The sequence below is a fragment of the Raphanus sativus genome, chromosome 4 (assembly GCF_000801105.2).
Source record: "Raphanus sativus cultivar WK10039 chromosome 4, ASM80110v3, whole genome shotgun sequence".
Lineage (NCBI taxonomy): Eukaryota > Viridiplantae > Streptophyta > Magnoliopsida > Brassicales > Brassicaceae > Raphanus > Raphanus sativus.
In genome coordinates, this window is record NC_079514.1 from 9417605 (window position 1) to 9435735 (window position 18131).

Consider the following 18131-nt stretch of genomic DNA (forward strand, 5'->3'; position numbering starts at 1 on the left):
AACTTTTTATATATATATCCATTTAACAATCTCATGAGGATATTCTCATAAATTCTCTTGTAGGCAAAGAATAAACTTTTTTCCCTCGCCGACAGAACACGGTCTATGGAGAGAGAGAAGCATACTGTTTCCAAGTTGTTAACGCGGTTTTGTTTTTGTCATGTTTATAATTTATAATAATAACAAAATAATAAATTTGGTTGGTCGTTTGAAATTCAAAAGGAAAAAATATAAAATTTGTGACGCTCCGGTGGCGACGAGAGGGGAGGAGCAGAGATCTCTGGTTCGTTTTTTTTACTGTTTTCCCGGAAAATCCGGCAAGGAAAAGCTAACAACAACAACAACAACGAACCTAAGGAGAAAAATCGTTTCCTTTCACTCCACGAGTTTCCACCTCTCTCTTTCGTAACCTCTCAGCGTCTCTTCCTCGTTTTCTCTCTTCTTTTTTTCTCTCCTCGAAAAAATCTCAACACATCTTAGAATAGGGTGTGTGTGGTGGTGGTAAGATAGATAGATTGATATAGAGCGGCAATCAAATGCTAACGGATCGAGGGAGGCGAGTTTCTATCTGTATTGGGACTCTTGACTATGGCCACCGAAAATTCCGTGGTAACGGTTGTTACGGCGGTTTCGTTGACCGATCGTCGGAGAGATGCCGCGAATGGAGTCCTTCATCAGCTTCGAGAATTCTCCGTATCTCCTCTCCCACCACGTCTCCACCGTCGGCGACTTCTCCCGTCTCCCTGAATTGCTCCTACTCTAACAACGGCTCCGCTGGCGGCTATATCGAGCATCGTGTCTCCAAGTTCGATACTCTAGCCGGCATTGCCATCAAGTACGGTGTCGAGGTAAACAGCTTTGTGCTCCTGATTATTATGTTTCCAGAAATTTTTGATTCTATTGGGGAATGTTATTACTTAAATAAAAAAAAATTCATCTTTAGAAACAATTCATCTTCAAATCGCCTTTTATTTGTATCTTAAAATATCCTAAAAGATTTTTTTTTGGCTATAATTCAGGTAGCAGATATTACGAAGCTAAATGGACTTGTAACTGACCTTCAGATGTTTGCTCTCAAGTCTCTCCGGATTCCATTACCTGGGAGGCATCCTCCTTCTCCCTGCTTATCTAACTCCTCCTTCAGCCACGGGTACTTTTTTTAACCATCTTGTTCGGGTCCTCGTTTAATTTCTATGGCTTAGCAGTTTAATAACCGAATAAAATAAACATGTCCGGACCCTGCATAGATTAGCCTTGAATTTATTTGGTTTTGCATAAAAGGGCACTCCAGAAGTCAAAGTAATCCTTATCTCCATGGTTGATACTTGCAGAGAGGATTGCTCTGAGCAAGTTTCATCATGCAACGGCAACCTCCAAGATGTGTTTGACCCCTTCCAGTCATTGCGGGAGACGAAGAAGATCTCTCCAGCCATGGACTCCCTGCAAGGTTACTACGGTCTGAAACCAACGAACAGGAGAGCTTCCGAAGCTTCTCATCTCCAAGACAATGATCAGTACCTCAAACCGTTCCCAGCCACCAGTACTCCTTTAAACCAGCACAGAAAATCCAGAAGCTTGGTTGATGCAGTTATCGCCGAGGTCAACCAATCATCATCCAACGGGTACAACAAGGAAGTGGATTCCGCTGATAAGCCAATCAGAAGACGCCAAAAATCTGAAGCTGATTTCATTTCGAGAACACCAGAACCGCTTCTGAAGAAGGAGAGCAGAAGCAGCAGCAGTGGCGTGTTTTCTGCAATAGCCGGGAAAGGTTTAGCACTTAGACCCAAAGCAGCAGCGAGCAGAACTAACTCGCCAGCAGATACTAATGGTAATACCAATCCAGTACCAATCAATCTGATGGATGCTCCTTTGGGAGACAGCTTCTCAAGCGTGAGGAAATCGTTTAGCGCCTCTATTCTGCAAGAACCGGTCAACAAGGGTGGTTCGTCATCATCATCGCTATGGACAAGCTCCAAGTGGACACTGAAAGCAGATTTGCTCCAACAAGCAGCCATGGCAAGGTCTATCTTTGACGGATTGCCTAAGCCTCTAACTGGTCGGAGAAACAAAAAGGCTATGTAGCTTCTTCATCTCTTAAACTTTATTGACTGACGACTGTGTCCCAAAAAGCAAGAGAAGCTAGTAGGTAAAATTACAAGTAGAGTGTACATTGCACTGCATTGCATTTAATTTAAAAACAATAATGCAACTTGTGTTGTGACTTGTGAGTGAGTGTTATGTTAGATCGGGCACTAAATGTATTTTTGTGTATGTTTGAAATAAAAAAGTTGCAATGAAAAATCATTTTGATATTTTTTCAATGAACAAAAGAAAAAGAAAAATAAAAGAACAAATCTGAAATCTCTTACTAGGCGTTCAGGTGTTGATCGAATTTTTGGATATTTCAGTATTGAAATCTAGTGTCCTTTTATGTATTTTGTATATCGGATTGAATTTGATATTTTTGGTTTGGATGAAATTCGGATATTCAAAATTTGAAAAGTAAAAATTCAATTTTTTATTGCTCAAATTTCTTATATTTAAAATTTTTCTATTAACTAAAACTGATTTTATAAATTTTAATAGATTAAACAATTAACAATTTGAAGATAAACTTCGAAAATAAAAAAATATCAATCTCCCTCGCTTGAATATTCTTCTTTTATACTAGTTTTTGTGTTTGTGATTTTGTGTTGTGTTATGTTTGTTTGGTCTCTGTTTTTGACCAATATCTTGGAGTTATAATGTTCCGAATCCATTAATTATTTTTTGTCAGATAACTTAATATGTTAAAAGAAAAGATATCAGTCAAATTTTTGTTTTGAGATTTTGGATGAAACTATACATAAAATAAAAAAATTAGACGAATAGCAAATCACTTTTTTTACTATTTCATATATGATTTTATCTTAATTTTTTTGTAAATTATCAATATAAATATTTTAAATAAAATGAAACAAATAAATTAGCAATATAGAATTAAATATATATATTCGAATGTTTTCGGATATTCATTCGGCACTCAGATTAAAATATCCAATTTGTTCTAATTTTATATCCATGCAAGTATTTTGCTACTTCAATTAAGATTTCGGTTTGATTTTTTGTGTTCGGGTCGGATTCTGTACTGGTTGGTTTTGGATATCCGGGTAAATGCCCACCCCGCTCTTACATTGAGGAAGCGAGTTCCAATTCTCGAGAGCAGTTCTCCTCCTCCTCTCGAGCAGAAACAAACAAACCCTAGAGTTCAGACGATGATGATGAGAAGTCTCTTTTCCGGCGCCAAGCGGCTATCAACTCCGTCACTAATCTCGACGACCACAAGAAGCTACAGCCTCATTCCGATGGTAATCGAGCACTCGTCGCGAGGAGAGAGAGCCTACGACATCTTCTCTCGCTTGCTCAAGGAGCGTATCATCTGCATCAACGGCCCAATCAACGACGACACCTCCCACGTCGTCGTAGCTCAGCTCCTCTTCCTCGAATCCGAGAACCCTTCCAAGCCGATCCATATGTATCTCAATTCACCCGGAGGCCACGTCACCGCCGGTACAGTTTTACTTTCCGTTAACTTCTTATTGTTTAGCGTTCCGTCAAGATTCTGGAATAATAGTGTGATTAGGAATCGGATTTTGCTCAAAAACGGCCACGATAGAGATAGAGAGACTATTGTTCGTTGTTCCTTTGTGGATTTGGTGTATTTTACCTAACTTTTTGAGGTCTCTGCAATCAAAGTAATCTCTTGATTCATGCAATGAGAGGTTGAATCTTGATTATTGTTACACAAATCTCTACTGAATCAACTCTTTTGTTGCTGGTTAACTCAGTGTCTAGTTTGTGACGAAATCTCTAATTTGGAGATCCATTTTTTTTAATTATATCTTCTTTTTTTTTGTTAATTATATCTTTTTTTTTGATGCAGGTCTAGCAATTTATGATACTATGCAGTACATTCGTTCTCCGATAAGCACAATCTGTTTAGGCCAGGCTGCATCGATGGCCTCTCTCCTCTTGGCAGCTGGCGCCAAGGGACAGAGGCGGTCGCTGCCTAACGCGACGGTTATGATTCATCAGCCTTCGGGTGGGTATAGCGGTCAGGCCAAGGATATAACGATTCATACGAAGCAGATTGTTCGTGTGTGGGATGCGTTGAATGGTCTGTATGCCAAACACACGGGTCAGCCTATTGATTTGATCGCGGAGAACATGGATAGGGATAACTTCATGACTCCTGAGGAGGCTAAGGCGTTTGGGATAATCGATGAGGTGATTGATGAGAGGCCGTTGGAGTTGGTGAAAGATGCAGTTGGGAGTGGAAGCAAAGATGATAAGAAGAGTTCGAGTTAAAGGAAGAAGTAATGCTCTGGTAAATCAAAAGTATCTTCTTTTTTTGCTTTGCTTCAGTTAGATCACACTTTTCTTCTATGGATGAATATTGATGCACTGCAGGGGCGTGATCTCTTAAAAACTTCTTTTAATAAATCGTTCATGTTGTTTCAGTACTCTTTTTTCCTTTGGGTGTTTTTACACAGTTTCATATCTGATTTGAGTTAAATGAATAATAGGATTAAGTTTCATGGTGATTCTGATCCAGTACACACTTGTTCTGTTTGATTATTACACGTTCATTTGAACTAACTAGAAAGTTCAGAACTGTGAGATTGTTGTTTAGTTTCAGGAATCACAAATCTTAGATGATATGCTTTATGTGAAGAAATTGATGCTGCCGTCTGCCGCTGGTTATTACTATTTTTTTTTATCAATAGTAATATTCGCTTTCATTAAAAAAAAAATTGTGCGCTTTTGTATTATAGAACACCATGAGATTCTTATGGTAATTATTGGACTTTGACTATACTCTGAGAAATTAGGGAGAGTTACTTTTTAAGATCTCCATGACAGAAGCAGGATTGTTATTCTTGCTTAATATAGTATTTGTGTGTTTTCCACTTGATGTTAACTCGTTTTTCAAAGTCGAGCAGAATTATTATTCATGTTTGTAGTATTTATTTATTTTTGTTTGCTTGTGGTTAATCTAATGGTAAAATCTCTATATATTATTTTTTGTCAATCCAGTGGTAAATCTATAATTTGTAAATGGAAGTGTGAAGGAAATAGGAGTAGGAGTCTCTTATTGCTTCTCGGATACGATCGAATTGGATTGTGGATTGGCTAGTTCTCCTTAAAAGAAATTAGGGGTTTTATAGAGGAAACAAAAAACGCCTATAGCTCCGGGGCGTAAAAGAGGAGAGAGCAAGGGTAACACCAAGGGGAAGTTGATCCTTGGTGATCTCGTTCTTGCCAGAGTCAAAGGCTTCCCTGCATGTAGTGGGGGTGGGGGTCAACCATATAGCGTTAAAGTGTGTAGTCAGGTAGCCTGGGTCTCCGTCATCAAAATCACTTGAGGTCAACGAGAGCTTCCTGTCCAAAGCACACATCGATTTGGACCCAAGGAAGCCCACTTGATATTTTCAGAGAATAAAGGCCCAGTTCAACATCAACACATCACATCACACATGCTCTTTTTTTTACTCACTCACCGACAGAGTGTATTCCCCGAGACAATTTGCCAATGGTATATGGTTCTTTTTCTTTCGGTCATAGACTGTAAAAGCATAACCACTTGAAAGTTCTGGAAAAAAAAGAAAAAGAAAAAGAAAAAGAAAAGTTAGCAAGTTTCAAATGAGCTCAAAAGAGAAGAGGAATGGATTCTGGAGGTAAGCAGATCAGCATGGAAAGAGTAGAGTTACCACAACTTCACGAGCATCCTTTGGTACCTTTCAGTCCCTTTGTTTCTAGTCGGTGCAAGGTGTGCAGCCATTTCTCTAGGTTGTTTGAGGTTTACATCTATGGAGGGTACCGTTGCAATGAACTGGGGTGTGGATGGGCTGTGTTCCATAAAGATTGCGCCAATCCTTTAAAAGAGATCAACCACTCTTTCCATCCCGACCATCCTCTCAAACTCATCATCGCTACCCTTCCCTTACAAGATTCCCAATCACATACATGTTTCTGTGGAAGAAGTTTCAAAGATGGTTATTGTTGTGCAATATGTGATTTCAAGTTGTGTTTGGTGTGCGCGAGGAGACAAGAACCACTTGTTCTTCCTGAAAATTCATACGGAGGACACGAGCATCCACTCAAAATCGTATGTGATCCTTACAATAGGCGGAGTCCAGAACTCTGCAAAGCATGTGTTAAATATTTAGACCAGACAGATCATCATTACAGATGTCAAGAGTGCGAAGAATTTGCCATCCATATAGATTGTCTTGAATTGTTTCCAGAAGCATACCACATGACTTCCCATCCCCAACACCCACTCAAGTCACTTAGAGGTCATCAAGTTCCTGATTACGCCGACAAGAATTGTCTTCTTTGCGAGAAGGAGTTCGATCAAGTACCACATCACCAACTTCACCACTGTGATGTTTGTAATGTAAGCATATGCAGTTTATGCATGATAGACCCACCACCGGTTGAGGTTGAATGCATGAAGACACATGAACATCAACTTCATCTTGTTCCAAGACTCATTGACTTCACTTGCAATGCTTGTGGTACCCAAGGCAACCGAAGCCCTTATTTCTGTCTTCCATGCAATTTCATGATCCACCGGGAGTGTATTGATCTACCTCGTGTCATAAACATCAACCGCCACGATCACCGCATCTCATACACCCCTCGCCTTGGACATGGAGAGTGGAAATGCAGAGTTTGCCGTAAAGAAGTAGTTGGATTCTACGGGGCTTATACTTGCTCAAAATGTCCTACTTTTTCTGTTCATGCAAGATGCGCAACGAGAGAAGATGTATGGGACATGGTTGAACGGGAGGGGACACCAGAAGAAGAAGAAGAAGAAGAAATTCCGCCTTACCAAGTGATTGATGATAACACGGTAAAACATTTCAGCCATGATCATAACTTACAACTCAACAAGGATGGGGTGATTCTATCTGAAAACACACTATGCAAGGCATGCATCTTCCAGATTAGTTCAGAACCCTTCTACATTTGCAAGCAGCATCACTGCGGTTTCATTCTCCATGAAAAATGCGCAAACCTACCACGGAAAAAACGCCATGTGTGCAACAACCTGCCATTCACGCTTCACACAGACTCTCACTACAAGTTTCAGTGTTGGCTTTGTTATCAACACTCCTCAGGTTTCAGGTACGAATCTGGACCTTTTGTGACTATAGATGTAGGATGTGCTTCGACTTCAGATTTAGTTGAGCACGAAAGCCATCCACATCCTTTATACTACTGCTCTAGTTACGAAGATAGTAAGCCTTGTAGTAGATGCAAAAGGAGTAATGACCGTTTATTTAGTTGTGATGAGTGTGAGTATGATTTGGACGGAAAGTGTGCTATTTTACCTGAAAAGGTAATGAAAAATAGATATGATGATCATCCTCTCCTCTTGTCATATGGAGACATGGATGTGGATGATGAAAAATATTGGTGCGAGTCCTGTGAAACAAAAGTGGATCCAAAGGAAGGTTTCTATGCATGCAACGACTGCGGAGTGGTATTGCATATTTCATGCGTTTTGGGAGACTTCTCATACATCATGCCTGGTTCATTCGTTTCCGTTGACTTCACTACTCCTGGATATGTATATATCAGTGAAGGTTCCATGACAAGCTCCGATGAAGAAGTGGTGTCCAACACCTCTATTTGTAGACCATTTTGCGCTGCGTGCAACTCTCGATGCAAGCTCCCTTCCGTTCTTAAGGTTTCCAAAGACGGAGTTGTTGTATGCTTTTGCTCTTTAAAATGTCGTTACCACATTGGAAAGTGATAAGGCATATATATATTTTCACTAATAACTTTTTTGTATCATTGTTCTTGCGGAAGTTATAATTATAATTTTAATCAATACAAGTGCATGTATACGTATTGAAGAGTTCTCTCAAACGTGTCGAAATGAACTGAAGAGAAAAATGAGGATGAAATAAAAGATGAGGACCATTCTCCTTACCTTGTAAACATACTTTGGAGAGACTAGTCTCCTCCATTGACTCAGCCAAGAGTATGTTTCAGTTCGGATTGCTTGCTCTTCTTATTCTTGAGGTATAGGAAGAGCCTTGAGAGAGGGTAAGTCTTTGGTTAACACAATGCTTGGATTTCTTAGTGTGTCTGCTCTAGCAATAATGTGTAGACTTAGCTCGTGTTTCCAGTGAAAAGTGAGATTTACTTGAGGAAGAGATGATGATGATGATGATGATCTCTAAGTGTACATTACTTGAGGAACGGCCTTATATATATGATGATTCAAAGGCATACATTAATTAAAAAAAAAAAAGGAAAATAAAAGAGAATTGTGTTGGATTTGGATTGGTTCTGTCTTTTTATATGTAAAATAAAATAAAAAAGGAATAAAACGCCGACTAGGAGTAAACCAATAAACTTCTCAGAAAAAAATCCATTGCAAAGTTTTGTTTCATTCTTCCCTAAGCCCCCATCGTCCCCCGACCGCCTCAATCTCTGTCTCTGGATCAAAGCCCTTTGCTCTGTCGCTGTCTCGGTTGACGGCTGAACAAGCGAAGGTTCCTTCCTCACCGGTGGAATAGTTTTCCGTGTTGGAATTGGAGTCTTTCTCAGACAGGATCGAATTGGATTGGGATTCGCCCAATTTCTGTTCGTTGCTCTCAAAATTAGGGTTTAAAGAGGAAAGGAAAAATAACCGCCTAATGGCTCCGGGGCGTAAAAGAGGAGCGAGCAAGGGTAACGCCAAGGGGCAGTTGATCCTCGGTGATCTCGTTCTTGCCAAAGTCAAAGGCTTCCCTGCTTGGCCTGCTAAGGTAAACCCACCTCCATGCTTTCGCTTTTTTTTTTATTATTCTTGTCTCTAATTGCTTCCTGCATAGTCCTTATCCTCCATTATCGATATAACCTGTCTTAGTTTCCTTAATTTTGCTTCTTCTTTCTTTTTTTATGGTTACACGATTGGACTCATTAGCTCTGTAGAATTTGTTGGTTTATGAGCCGTAATTCTTCTCTATCTCTCTAGTTACCCGGTCACATTCTGCGTTTGTATTATGAGAAACATCTCGACTCTAAATTTGGTTTTTGATTTTCCAGATCAGCCGGCCTGAAGAGTGGGATCGTGCGCCAGATCCAAAGAAGTACTTTGTTAAGTTCTTTGGAACTCAGGAAATGTAACCATCTCTATCTCTCTCTCTTCTTTTATGTGTAGACAGATTCTTGATTCTTGCTATACTGGAGAATTCGCGTACCTTCTCATGTTGCTAGAATTAGGCACTAGATCTTGGTTATTAGGTGTTGTTCTATTTAGGTTTTGTTTCCTTGGACATGATTTTATCCTTTGTGTAGTTAGTTAGTTCGTCGACCTAACTTATGTTCCTTTACTGCAGAGCTTTTGTTGCACCGCCTGATATCCAAGCCTTCACTAATGAGGCGAAGAACAAACTAATAGCAAGATGTCAAGGTAAAACACTCAAGTATTTTGCCCAAGCTGTAAAGGAAATATGCACCGCTTTTGAGGACTTGCAGAACCGCAGTTCAGACGTTTCGGGCATTGGGGATCCTCTGGATGCTGCAGAGCCTGATTTGACAAAGTCTGAGATTGCGGATGGAACATGTCATATAGTCACTGATACTGATGGAACCGAAAATTTTTATTCTATGGCGGATCCTTGCTTCCCCAAATTAGATAAGAATAATGGTGAAGAGACAAATGCTGAGACCGTGAAGAAGGATTCATCCCCGGGTAGCGAGTCATTGACGCATGGTTCACACCACCATAAAATAAAGGCTGAAGATTTTGATAAAGGAGCTGGCGGTGATGTTAATGGTCAAAAGAATCTAGCGAGAACAAAGAAGGTAGCAGGTGGCTCCGACAAAAAAGGTGATACAATTCACAGAGACAAAGGCAGTAACTCAGATGTGCCTGATGGTCGAGCTGCTAGTGTTAAATCTGATTCCAAAATGTCAAAAGGTCTGTTGACAGAGAAATCTAGTACCAAATTTTCTGGAGGTAAGCACGAAACTTCACCTGGCGTTAAGAGTGGGGTTTCAGGCAAGAAAAGAAGGCTTGAAAGTGAACTAGGGAAGCCTGCACCAAGACTAGATGAAAGCTCACCTGCTGCTAAAAAACCGCGAACTGAAGGTAAGAATGGCAGCGTAAAGTGCGAAATTGATGATGAATCTGATCCTACTGGGACTGGATCAGATATTAAGCATGAATTTGTTTTAGGAGTAAGCGCTCGCGGAGGAAACTTACAATATGACAAAGAAGTAGTTGCTAGCAGACAAACAGTGGAGCATGATACCTCTCCTCCTTTTTCCGGGGCTCGTGGTAGATCCGAGAAAGGTCATCTGGAACAGAAAGACCGTTCCTCTTCTGTTGGTGACGTTAAGGTTCCAGTTTCACAGTCTCTAAAAAAACGAAGGGCCGTCTGCATCTATGACGAAGATGATGATGAAGATCCAAAAACCCCATTGCATGGAAGTCGAGCTGCTGTTCCCAAAACATCAGAATTGACTGATAGTCTGAAAAGTGGCAATGCCTCTACTAAAGCTAAGGTATCTGCTGGACCTACCGAGAGTACTCGAGTAAGGAAAGCACCTCTGCGTAAACATTGTGAGGATGCTTCACGTGTATTAACGAAAAATGTGGAGAATTCTGCTAATATCTTACCCATAGTAAAACCCATCAATGAGTTGCCGCCAAAGGATGTCAAGCAGATCGTTGGATCTCCTATGCCGTCTCCTCAGCTGGGTTCTTCTAACAAGCACGTTACAGTACAGCAAAAATCTGCAAAATCATCTGTAAAAGTTTCTGGTGTTGTGATGGCAAAGAAGCTTCAGAATGATTCTTGTAAGGAGGCAGTTGTGAAATCTGATAAAGTAAGCTCTTCTCTGTCTCAAACTGATCAGAGACACAAACCAGCTGAAGATAGGCCAACAGTGGCTTCAAAAGCTGCTTTAAATCTGAAGGAAGCTGGTATTTCAAGAGACACTTCTGAAGACTTGTCTGCTGTGATGTATGTCACATTCTCTCTGCAATCTTTTTGTGTTCATGTCGTCTGTTACTTATAATTTTTTTTCTTATACAGGCTTGATGACAACCGAGAAAATTGGAGTGCTCCATTTATCAGTGCGAAGACCCCAGATGCAGCTGCATCTATGAAGGATCTAATTGCAGCAGCACAGGCCAAAAGAAAACTAGCACATTCACAAAATTCAGTTTTTGGGAATTTGAACCCTAGTTTCTTAAGCATCAGTGATGCACAAATGAGGAGTCAGAGCCCGTTTATGGTTCAGAATGCTTCAGCTTCTGCTGCCATCGCAATGCCTTTAGTTGTTCAAGGACATCAACAAGAATCTTCTCCGTCAAATCATGGGCATCAGTCCTCATCAAGAAATCAAAATGAGGTTGATGATAGTGAAGAGAGAATACTTAGTTCAGGGCATAAGTCAGTTGGAGGTTCACTTAGTGGTGGTACTGAGGCGGCTGTTTCCCGAGATGCTTTTGAGGGCATGATAGAGACCTTATCAAGAACAAAGGAAAGTATTGGACGTGCAACACGCCTAGCAATTGATTGTGCCAAGTACGGGATTGCTAGTGAGGTAAGACGGTCAGTTTGTTTTCCTTTATGTTGTGTCTTAAGGTTGTCAACAAACTTAGTGTGAGGCTGCACATAGAAAATTAATTTATAGTTGCACTTTTCTCGGCTTAACTTATTGGGTGTTTGGCTTGCTACGTAAACTGCTTTAACAAAATTATTTACAGCATTTGCTTTGTACCTTTATTCAGACAATAGTTGCTATAATGAGAAAATTTGCTCGTGTTTTTTTTAGGTGGTGGAACTTCTCATACGAAAGTTGGAAATTGAACCTCACTTCCATCGTAAAGTGGACTTGTTCTTTCTCGTTGACTCTATCACCCAGTGTTCGCACAACCAAAAAGGTTAACTTTTCTCATGAATGGATACAACACCTGTTCTCAAATTTTCAGTTCCCTGAAATGCTTGTAGTATTTGGATTTTATTGTTTATTGTTTATTGTTTTGGGCTGTCTCTACCTAAAAACGTTAAATAATTTCTGAGGCTTGTGAAATCTATTTGTAGGTATTGCTGGTGCTTCATACGTTCCTACTGTGCAAGCTGCTTTGCCACGTCTTTTAAGTGCTGCTGCTCCTCCAGGGATCGATGCTCGTGATAATCGCCGTAAATGTCTGAAGGTACTTTTTCTATTTACTCGTTCGAAGTCAACCTTGTATTTTTCATTGGCTGGATTTAGTGACCTCCTCGCCTTTTTTTTAGGTTCTGAAGTTGTGGCTTGATAGGAAAATTTTCCCTGAATCTCTTCTGCGTCGTTATATTGATGAAATTGGAGCTTCTGGTGATGATGGAACCGTTGAGATTTCCTTACGGCGTCCTTCTAGATCTGAGCGTTCTGTAGATGATCCTATTAGAGAAATGGAAGGGATGCATGTTGATGAGTATGGAAGGTATGCTAAACGCTTGTCTTGCTGCGCATAGTAGTTGACCCGCTGTACTTATAAATTATTTGCCATTGTTTTTCTTGCAGCAATGCAACTATTCAGCTTCCTGGGTTTTTCTCTTCTCATTCCTTTGAAGATGATGAAGAAGATGACGATCTTCCAACATCACAAAAAGCAAAAAACACATCTTCTGGGGAACCTTTCAATGCTTTAGATGACTTGGAAATACGTGATAGTCCAAGTGATAGACACCAGCGAGTTTTGGAGGATGTAGATCGTGATCTTGAAATGGAAGATGTATCTGGTGAGGGAAAAGATGTACCACCTTCCGCTTTCTGTGAGAATGAGACAAAGGAGCAGTCACTGGATGTTAGTGAACCAGTTACGGACAAGTCAACTGCGGTGCCTCCTCTTTCAGAGGATTCTCCTCCGTTACCTCACGAATCACCTCCATCTCCCCCTCCTCTACCTCCTTCTCCACCACCTCCGTCTCCACCTCCTCCGCCTTCATCTCCGCCTCCGTTACTGCCACCACCACCTCCCACAGCGCAGTTCCCACCTCTTCCTTCACCCCCGTCTCAGCCTCCACCACCACCGCCTCTTACACCTCCACCTTCACCGCCACCTCCACCGCCTGCACAATCTATAGCTTTACCAACTCAACCATCCATAGCGAGCCATCATCAATTACCACCTCAATTAGGATTTCCTCCTCCAGCATATCCATTATCGCATCAAACATACCCAGGATCTATGCAGCAAGACCGCCGTAACATTTTCACTGTAAGTTAGTTGATTTATTCAGTTTGATGTTACTCATAGTTCCCAATGTTTCTTCTTTTATGCTTAAATTCCTGGGCATTATATGCAGGGTGATCAAATTGTCCAAGGGCCGGGAAGTTCTTCACGTGGAAGTAATGTGCAGCAGTCATATAATTTTAATCCTGAAGCTTCTTCACAGAACCAACGGTTTCAGCCGAACCCCACTCTCTCCCAAAGACCTATGGTTAGGAATCTGCCTTTAGCACCGTCCAGTCATTTTCCGTATCCAAGCCATGTTCAATCTCAATCCCCGCATACCTACACTCATCCTTACTCGTTCCCACCTCAACGTGATGATGGACGGCGATATAGAGATGAGGAACCATGGCGGATGTCTTCAAGTGGGCGTGGTGCAGAAAACCAGAGTGGTGCCTGGATACGTGGAAGACATTCACATCCAGGCCTTCCTAGAGTCACAGACAGTATGTAGATACTTCAGTCCTTACAGACCCTCTTAATTGTTGAAGTTTATTAACTTACATGATTGCTTGTGAGCATTGTGATGCATTTGTTGATAATGAATATCCAGCTTATATGTTTGTGTCATGGCTATCCTTGTGATTGATTGCCTTATTTGCAATTCAACAGATTTCTTTCGGCCACCACCAGAACGTCCACCTTCAGTGACAATGAGCTATCAACCTTCTTCTACTAGTAACTTACAAGCTGTCCCGGCAATTCCAGGTGAGACTATCTCAGCCAATACTTCTGATTGTGGACTCTTAAAGACACAGTCGGAAAGTTATATGCTTGCCTTACCATTTTAAATTACCTTTTTAAGGTCATGCTGCTTCCCAGATGCTACCATCTCGGCCAGACCTGCCTGCCGGGAATTGTTGGCGGCCAGCTTGAAGTGAAGGTAGAATTTCGTTAGTCTACTCCTGTTAGTATCAAGGATAAAGAAGCTGCTAATGTCTCATTAACAAGGCTAATCCTCTAGGTTTGAGTTTCTAAATTCTAAAGTTAAGTCAGTGTTGTCATCAGACAGTTACAATTATACCGCTTTCTCTTCCATGGAGGACTTTTTCGGATATATCCACTTCCAGAGGCATCAAAACTACTGCAGACTTTTGTCAGGATTCTGTATATTGTATTTTTCCTGACAGATGTATCTGGGGGGTCAAATTCTTCACAGTAAAGTTTTTTTTAATTGGTTAGTACCTCCGCTTCTCAGTTCCCTGTAATTATACAAATCATGATTTGCACAAAGCTTTTACTGGTTTAAATGAATTTTTGAACATAGTCAAATATAGTTTTTATGTTTCATTTTCCAAGCTCTGTAGTTAGTCTTTCGTAATTAACTTTGCTGGTCTCCGATAAATCACATTAAAGGATTTTCAGTGCAAGTCTGTACCTTGTTGGTTCCCGGACTAGAGAGACCTGTTGCTTAGTCCATGCATGTGGCAGCAGCTATTTTGTTGTAGATGTCCCTATAACTACTTCTCCACCTTGGAGAGGTTCCCTTCAAAATTTCCGTATTCTTTCTTGTAAGTTTTTGTTCTCATGCCTTTCTCTTCTGGAGATAAGCCCATGTCTCCCTGTCTCGTATTTATAGCAGGAACGAGAGGCATGCATTTCTAAACAGTTACAAGAATCTCAATAATGCTATTATTTTTGCACTGCTGATCTGAAGAAGTATGTCGAAGACTTGTGAGGTACTAGTTTTTATTTTTATTTGTTTGTCTGAATATATGTTCTCCACTCAACTGTGTTAGTAACATAACTAGGTTTTGCTGCATATTGTGTTTAGCACTTGAAGTATTTTTTTACCAGTTGATTTCTTATTTGTTTTTCATTTTTATGCAAGTACATATTCGAGATTTTAGAAGATTGAAAGAAAGAGGGTTATCTTTTGACCTTTACACTGTATCAAATTATGTTGGCAACTTGGGCAAGGGTTTTGAGTTACCTGGATGTGAGCTTATGTGATTCCTGGCTAGACTTAAAACAGCCAGCTAATCCTATGTCAGTATGTTAAAAAACAATAGCCTTCTTAGCTTGTTTTACTTTTACTAAGCATGTGCTTGCAGCTGCCTGACACGCCTGTCGTGTTTAATTGTCATGAACAAGCTTGTTTTACGGTTTCAAATATATGTGCTGTTTTTTTTAAGCTTTGCTCGATAAGTCATAAGTTTAATGTTTTGAACAAAAGTGGTGTGTATGGGTTTGTGGCGCTGATGCGTCTTGTTTGTTCTCTGAAAAACCCTTTGGCACTTTTTTTCTGGCACTAGATATGGTCAAAAGATAAACATAAGCATATACATATGCAGATAGCGTCTTCTTTAGCAATCCATGATTCAGTGCTTATTTTGCTCAATGTGTGATGACTCTCTGGACCCTTCTTAAATTAAGAAATAGATTGAGAGTCAAGGGCTTATATCATCACATGTTTCTCGATGAACAGCAAGAATTATGCTTTCTGTATTTCATGTTTTAATCATTGGTTCTTGACAGAGTCGGTTCTTTTGAGGGTATTTCGTAATAGCAGTACATAGAAATCTCGTTTCTAAGAGCATTCACACTGCAAAGAGAAATTTACATATTTGCATCAGCAGATGGTTGAGTTTTACTCATGTACGGTTTGCTTCTTGGTATTTGAACTGTTTGTGCGTACTTTCAGTTGCGAGAAAATATCTTCTTGTGGCGCGACAGACTTTTGATACAAAATCGAATCCAACCGTCGTCCGTGTTGGAAGATACAAGGCGGCTCTGATGAGAATGTGCAAAAGCTTGATGGTAAGAATCTTCTCTTGTGCTTTATACTCTTTATCTTCTCTGTAAACATGGAACTACAAAGAATACATATAATGGACATGGACTAGCTAGGGAGTTTTCTCTCTCTCTCTCTCTCTGTAAACATAGACAAAGTGCTACTGCATGGTAGTCTACAAGCAAACCTCTGGCTTATTTGGTGGGTGGTTTTTCAGGTGTTTTTTCAAGTTCTGAGATTGGTTCGAGAGCTGAGAAGATCTTCAGGCTTAAGACGATTGTAATCTCCTCTTCGTCACTGATAATCATCAATGAGGAGTCTACCTTGTTGAGACTCTTGAGCATTGAGAAAGTAAGATAAGCCCAAATCATTCTCCAGAAACTAAATGTTTGTATATTATACCAGAAAATGTTTGCTTAAACAAACTTAATCAATATGTATGTCGACAGAGTTCATTATCAATCATCTGATCTTGTAGCAGAGAGATTAAGCCTTGTTATACTATTGCACAAGATTTTACTCAATTATGAAAGTTAATTCAAAACTACAAGAATCCCCAATAAAAAAATTGGTTATTTCATTGCAGATAACATATGATATAGGCAAGTGATATAATATTTAATCTTCTTTACGAGGATTTGAATGCTAGTTAAAACGCAAAAGGCCAAATAATATGCTTTGTTATATTTTGTGCTTCACCATCAAAACCTTCTTCTGTTTGGATGATTGCTTTTTGTAATCATCCTCTTAAGCCCAGACCCGGCCCGATATTTGACCAGTTCACCTAACGCGACAAGTTTGACCCGGCCACGTCATCCTCTCTCTCAACCGTTTTTTCCTGCGTTTCAGCTTAACAACCCCGCGAAAGAAGCTGATCCACAACGGCAAACTCCTCCTCACAGGTTCAGTCAAACACGCCACCATCTCCGCCGCGATCTCCCCGGAAGACGGACGCGACTCCACGTCGGAGGACACGCACCGCGCAGCCATCCTCAACAACCGAAGATTCGTTTCCACGAAAACACCCGATCCTCCTCCTCCTCCGCCGCCGCAGATTTCTCCGATCTTCCCCTCTTCGATCAACGGAACCGCCCAGTCCACTATCGAAGCCGGAGAGCGAGAGACATCGATCGCTTTCCTGCAGCTAACGATCTCCAGCAAAACGACGCCGTAGCTGTAAACGTCGGTCTTGGCGCTCAGCTTCTCCGGCGACGTGTAACTCGGATCAAGGTACCCGATGGTTCCCGCCGGCGCCGTCGGTGCCTTCTTCTCAGCTACCAAGTCCACGGCGAGTCCGAAGTCGGCGAGCTTCGGCTCCCAGCTGGAGTCGAATAAGATGTTATCGGATTTGATGTCACGGTGGAGGATGCCTTGCTCGTGAAGGAAGTGAACCGCACGTGCGATCTTTAGCGCGATCTCGATGCGTTTAAGCCACGTGGGACGAGGAGGAGTAGCGGAGGAGGACACGTGGAGTAGCTGGTGTAGAGATCCGTTTGGCATGTACTCAACGACCATGAGTCGTTTCTCGGCGTGGCCTAGGAAGGTCAAGACGTGTGGGTTATAAGGGAGAGAGGACATGATCTTGATCTCGTCTTCTAGTTTCTTCATCTGTTCTGTTTTTGTGATAAGAGGAGAGGATGGTTGTGATGATCGAGATAAGGACAAGGATGGTGTCTTGATGGCAACGACTCTGTTATGTTCTTCGTGAAGGAGGCCTTCGTAGACGTAGCCATGGCTTCCTTTGCCGATGAGACGTGAAGGAGAGAATCCATCCGTGGCGGAAACTAGCTTCTCGTAATCAAACTCCATGATAATAAAGATAGGCGTGTGTTTGCGTAGTGTGGTAATGTAAATCAGATCACTAATGTGAAGAATAAAGTTGCGTAAATAATAATGTGAAAATTATTGAGAAAACAAAAAGAATGATACCGAGGGAAAAGCAAAAGGAATAAAGGGATACAAATCTTTTTTTATAATTTGATTTTATAAAAGTAATGATGAAAACTAGTTTTGCCATATTCCTTCGGACATTTTTCATGCTTTTGAGACAGTTGGGGTTCAAACTTCAACGTTTATGGCTTAAAAGCTGAGTCACACACTATGTTAAACAACTCATCAAAA

General features: G+C 40.8%; 5 protein-coding genes across 24 annotated transcripts; 4 read left to right on the forward strand and 1 right to left on the reverse strand.

Annotated features, from left to right (window-relative positions):
- Positions 1-75: 75 nt before the first annotated feature.
- On the forward strand, positions 76-2317 carry LOC108854661 (uncharacterized). Its single transcript, XM_018628274.2, has 3 exons — positions 76-848; positions 1020-1150; positions 1332-2317. The coding sequence occupies exons 1-3, from the start codon at positions 537-539 to the stop codon at positions 2083-2085; spliced, it is 1197 nt and encodes a 398-aa protein (XP_018483776.1). The 5' UTR covers positions 76-536; the 3' UTR covers positions 2086-2317.
- An 854-nt stretch (positions 2318-3171) lies between these two features.
- LOC130511543 (ATP-dependent Clp protease proteolytic subunit 2, mitochondrial-like) lies at positions 3172-5065 on the forward strand. Of its 3 annotated transcripts, none has more exons than XM_057008676.1 (3): positions 3172-3552; positions 3926-4369; positions 4676-5065. In XM_057008676.1, exons 1-2 carry the CDS (start codon positions 3258-3260, stop codon positions 4348-4350), a joined length of 720 nt encoding a protein of 239 aa, XP_056864656.1. In that variant the 5' UTR covers positions 3172-3257; the 3' UTR covers positions 4351-4369; positions 4676-5065. The 3 variants fall into 3 exon arrangements, with proteins under 3 accessions (XP_056864656.1, XP_056864657.1, XP_056864655.1); XM_057008677.1 differs by having other exon boundaries at positions 4682-5065; XM_057008675.1 differs by lacking the exon at positions 4676-5065 and having other exon boundaries at positions 3926-4586.
- A 16-nt stretch (positions 5066-5081) lies between these two features.
- On the forward strand, positions 5082-7905 carry LOC108808141 (uncharacterized). Its single transcript, XM_057008674.1, has one exon. It carries the CDS (start codon positions 5708-5710, stop codon positions 7805-7807), a length of 2100 nt encoding a protein of 699 aa, XP_056864654.1. The 5' UTR covers positions 5082-5707; the 3' UTR covers positions 7808-7905.
- A 498-nt stretch (positions 7906-8403) lies between these two features.
- On the forward strand, positions 8404-16496 carry LOC108854901 (ENHANCER OF AG-4 protein 2). Of its 18 annotated transcripts, none has more exons than XR_008945039.1 (15): positions 8404-8810; positions 9091-9167; positions 9384-11015; positions 11088-11601; positions 11833-11941; positions 12102-12214; positions 12297-12484; positions 12565-13261; positions 13350-13722; positions 13889-13984; positions 14082-14453; positions 14633-14787; positions 14856-14955; positions 15921-16036; positions 16228-16496. XR_008945039.1 is itself a non-coding variant. In XM_057008672.1 (12 exons), exons 1-11 carry the CDS (start codon positions 8700-8702, stop codon positions 14150-14152), a joined length of 3981 nt encoding a protein of 1326 aa, XP_056864652.1. In that variant the 5' UTR covers positions 8404-8699; the 3' UTR covers positions 14153-14159; positions 14285-14568. The 18 variants fall into 18 exon arrangements, 3 of the variants coding, with proteins under 3 accessions (XP_056864652.1, XP_056864653.1, XP_056864651.1); XR_008945040.1 differs by having other exon boundaries at positions 14642-14787; XR_008945042.1 differs by having other exon boundaries at positions 14642-14757.
- A 16-nt stretch (positions 16497-16512) lies between these two features.
- Positions 16513-17992, reverse strand: LOC108853887 (serine/threonine-protein kinase-like protein At5g23170). Its single transcript, XM_018627356.2, has one exon. It carries the CDS (start codon positions 17817-17819, stop codon positions 16791-16793), a length of 1029 nt encoding a protein of 342 aa, XP_018482858.1. The 5' UTR covers positions 17820-17992; the 3' UTR covers positions 16513-16790.
- Positions 17993-18131: the final 139 nt, after the last annotated feature.

Coding starts and splice junctions, on each gene's coding strand:
- LOC130511543 (XM_057008676.1), top strand. CDS start 3,258: ATGATGATGAGAAGTCTCTTTTCCGGCGCCAAGCGGCTATCAACTCCG. Junction 3,553..3,925: donor CGGAGGCCACGTCACCGCCG/GTACAGTTTTAC, acceptor TTTTTGATGCAG/GTCTAGCAATTTATGATACT.
- LOC108808141 (XM_057008674.1), top strand. CDS start 5,708: ATGGATTCTGGAGGTAAGCAGATCAGCATGGAAAGAGTAGAGTTACCA.
- LOC108853887 (XM_018627356.2), bottom strand. CDS start 17,819: ATGGAGTTTGATTACGAGAAGCTAGTTTCCGCCACGGATGGATTCTCT.
- LOC108854901 (XM_057008671.1), top strand. CDS start 8,700: ATGGCTCCGGGGCGTAAAAGAGGAGCGAGCAAGGGTAACGCCAAGGGG. Junction 9,168..9,383: donor TTCTTTGGAACTCAGGAAAT/GTAACCATCTCT, acceptor CCTTTACTGCAG/AGCTTTTGTTGCACCGCCTG. Junction 13,262..13,349: donor ACCGCCGTAACATTTTCACT/GTAAGTTAGTTG, acceptor CATTATATGCAG/GGTGATCAAATTGTCCAAGG.
- LOC108854661 (XM_018628274.2), top strand. CDS start 537: ATGCTAACGGATCGAGGGAGGCGAGTTTCTATCTGTATTGGGACTCTT. Junction 849..1,019: donor CCATCAAGTACGGTGTCGAG/GTAAACAGCTTT, acceptor GCTATAATTCAG/GTAGCAGATATTACGAAGCT. Junction 1,151..1,331: donor AACTCCTCCTTCAGCCACGG/GTACTTTTTTTA, acceptor TGATACTTGCAG/AGAGGATTGCTCTGAGCAAG.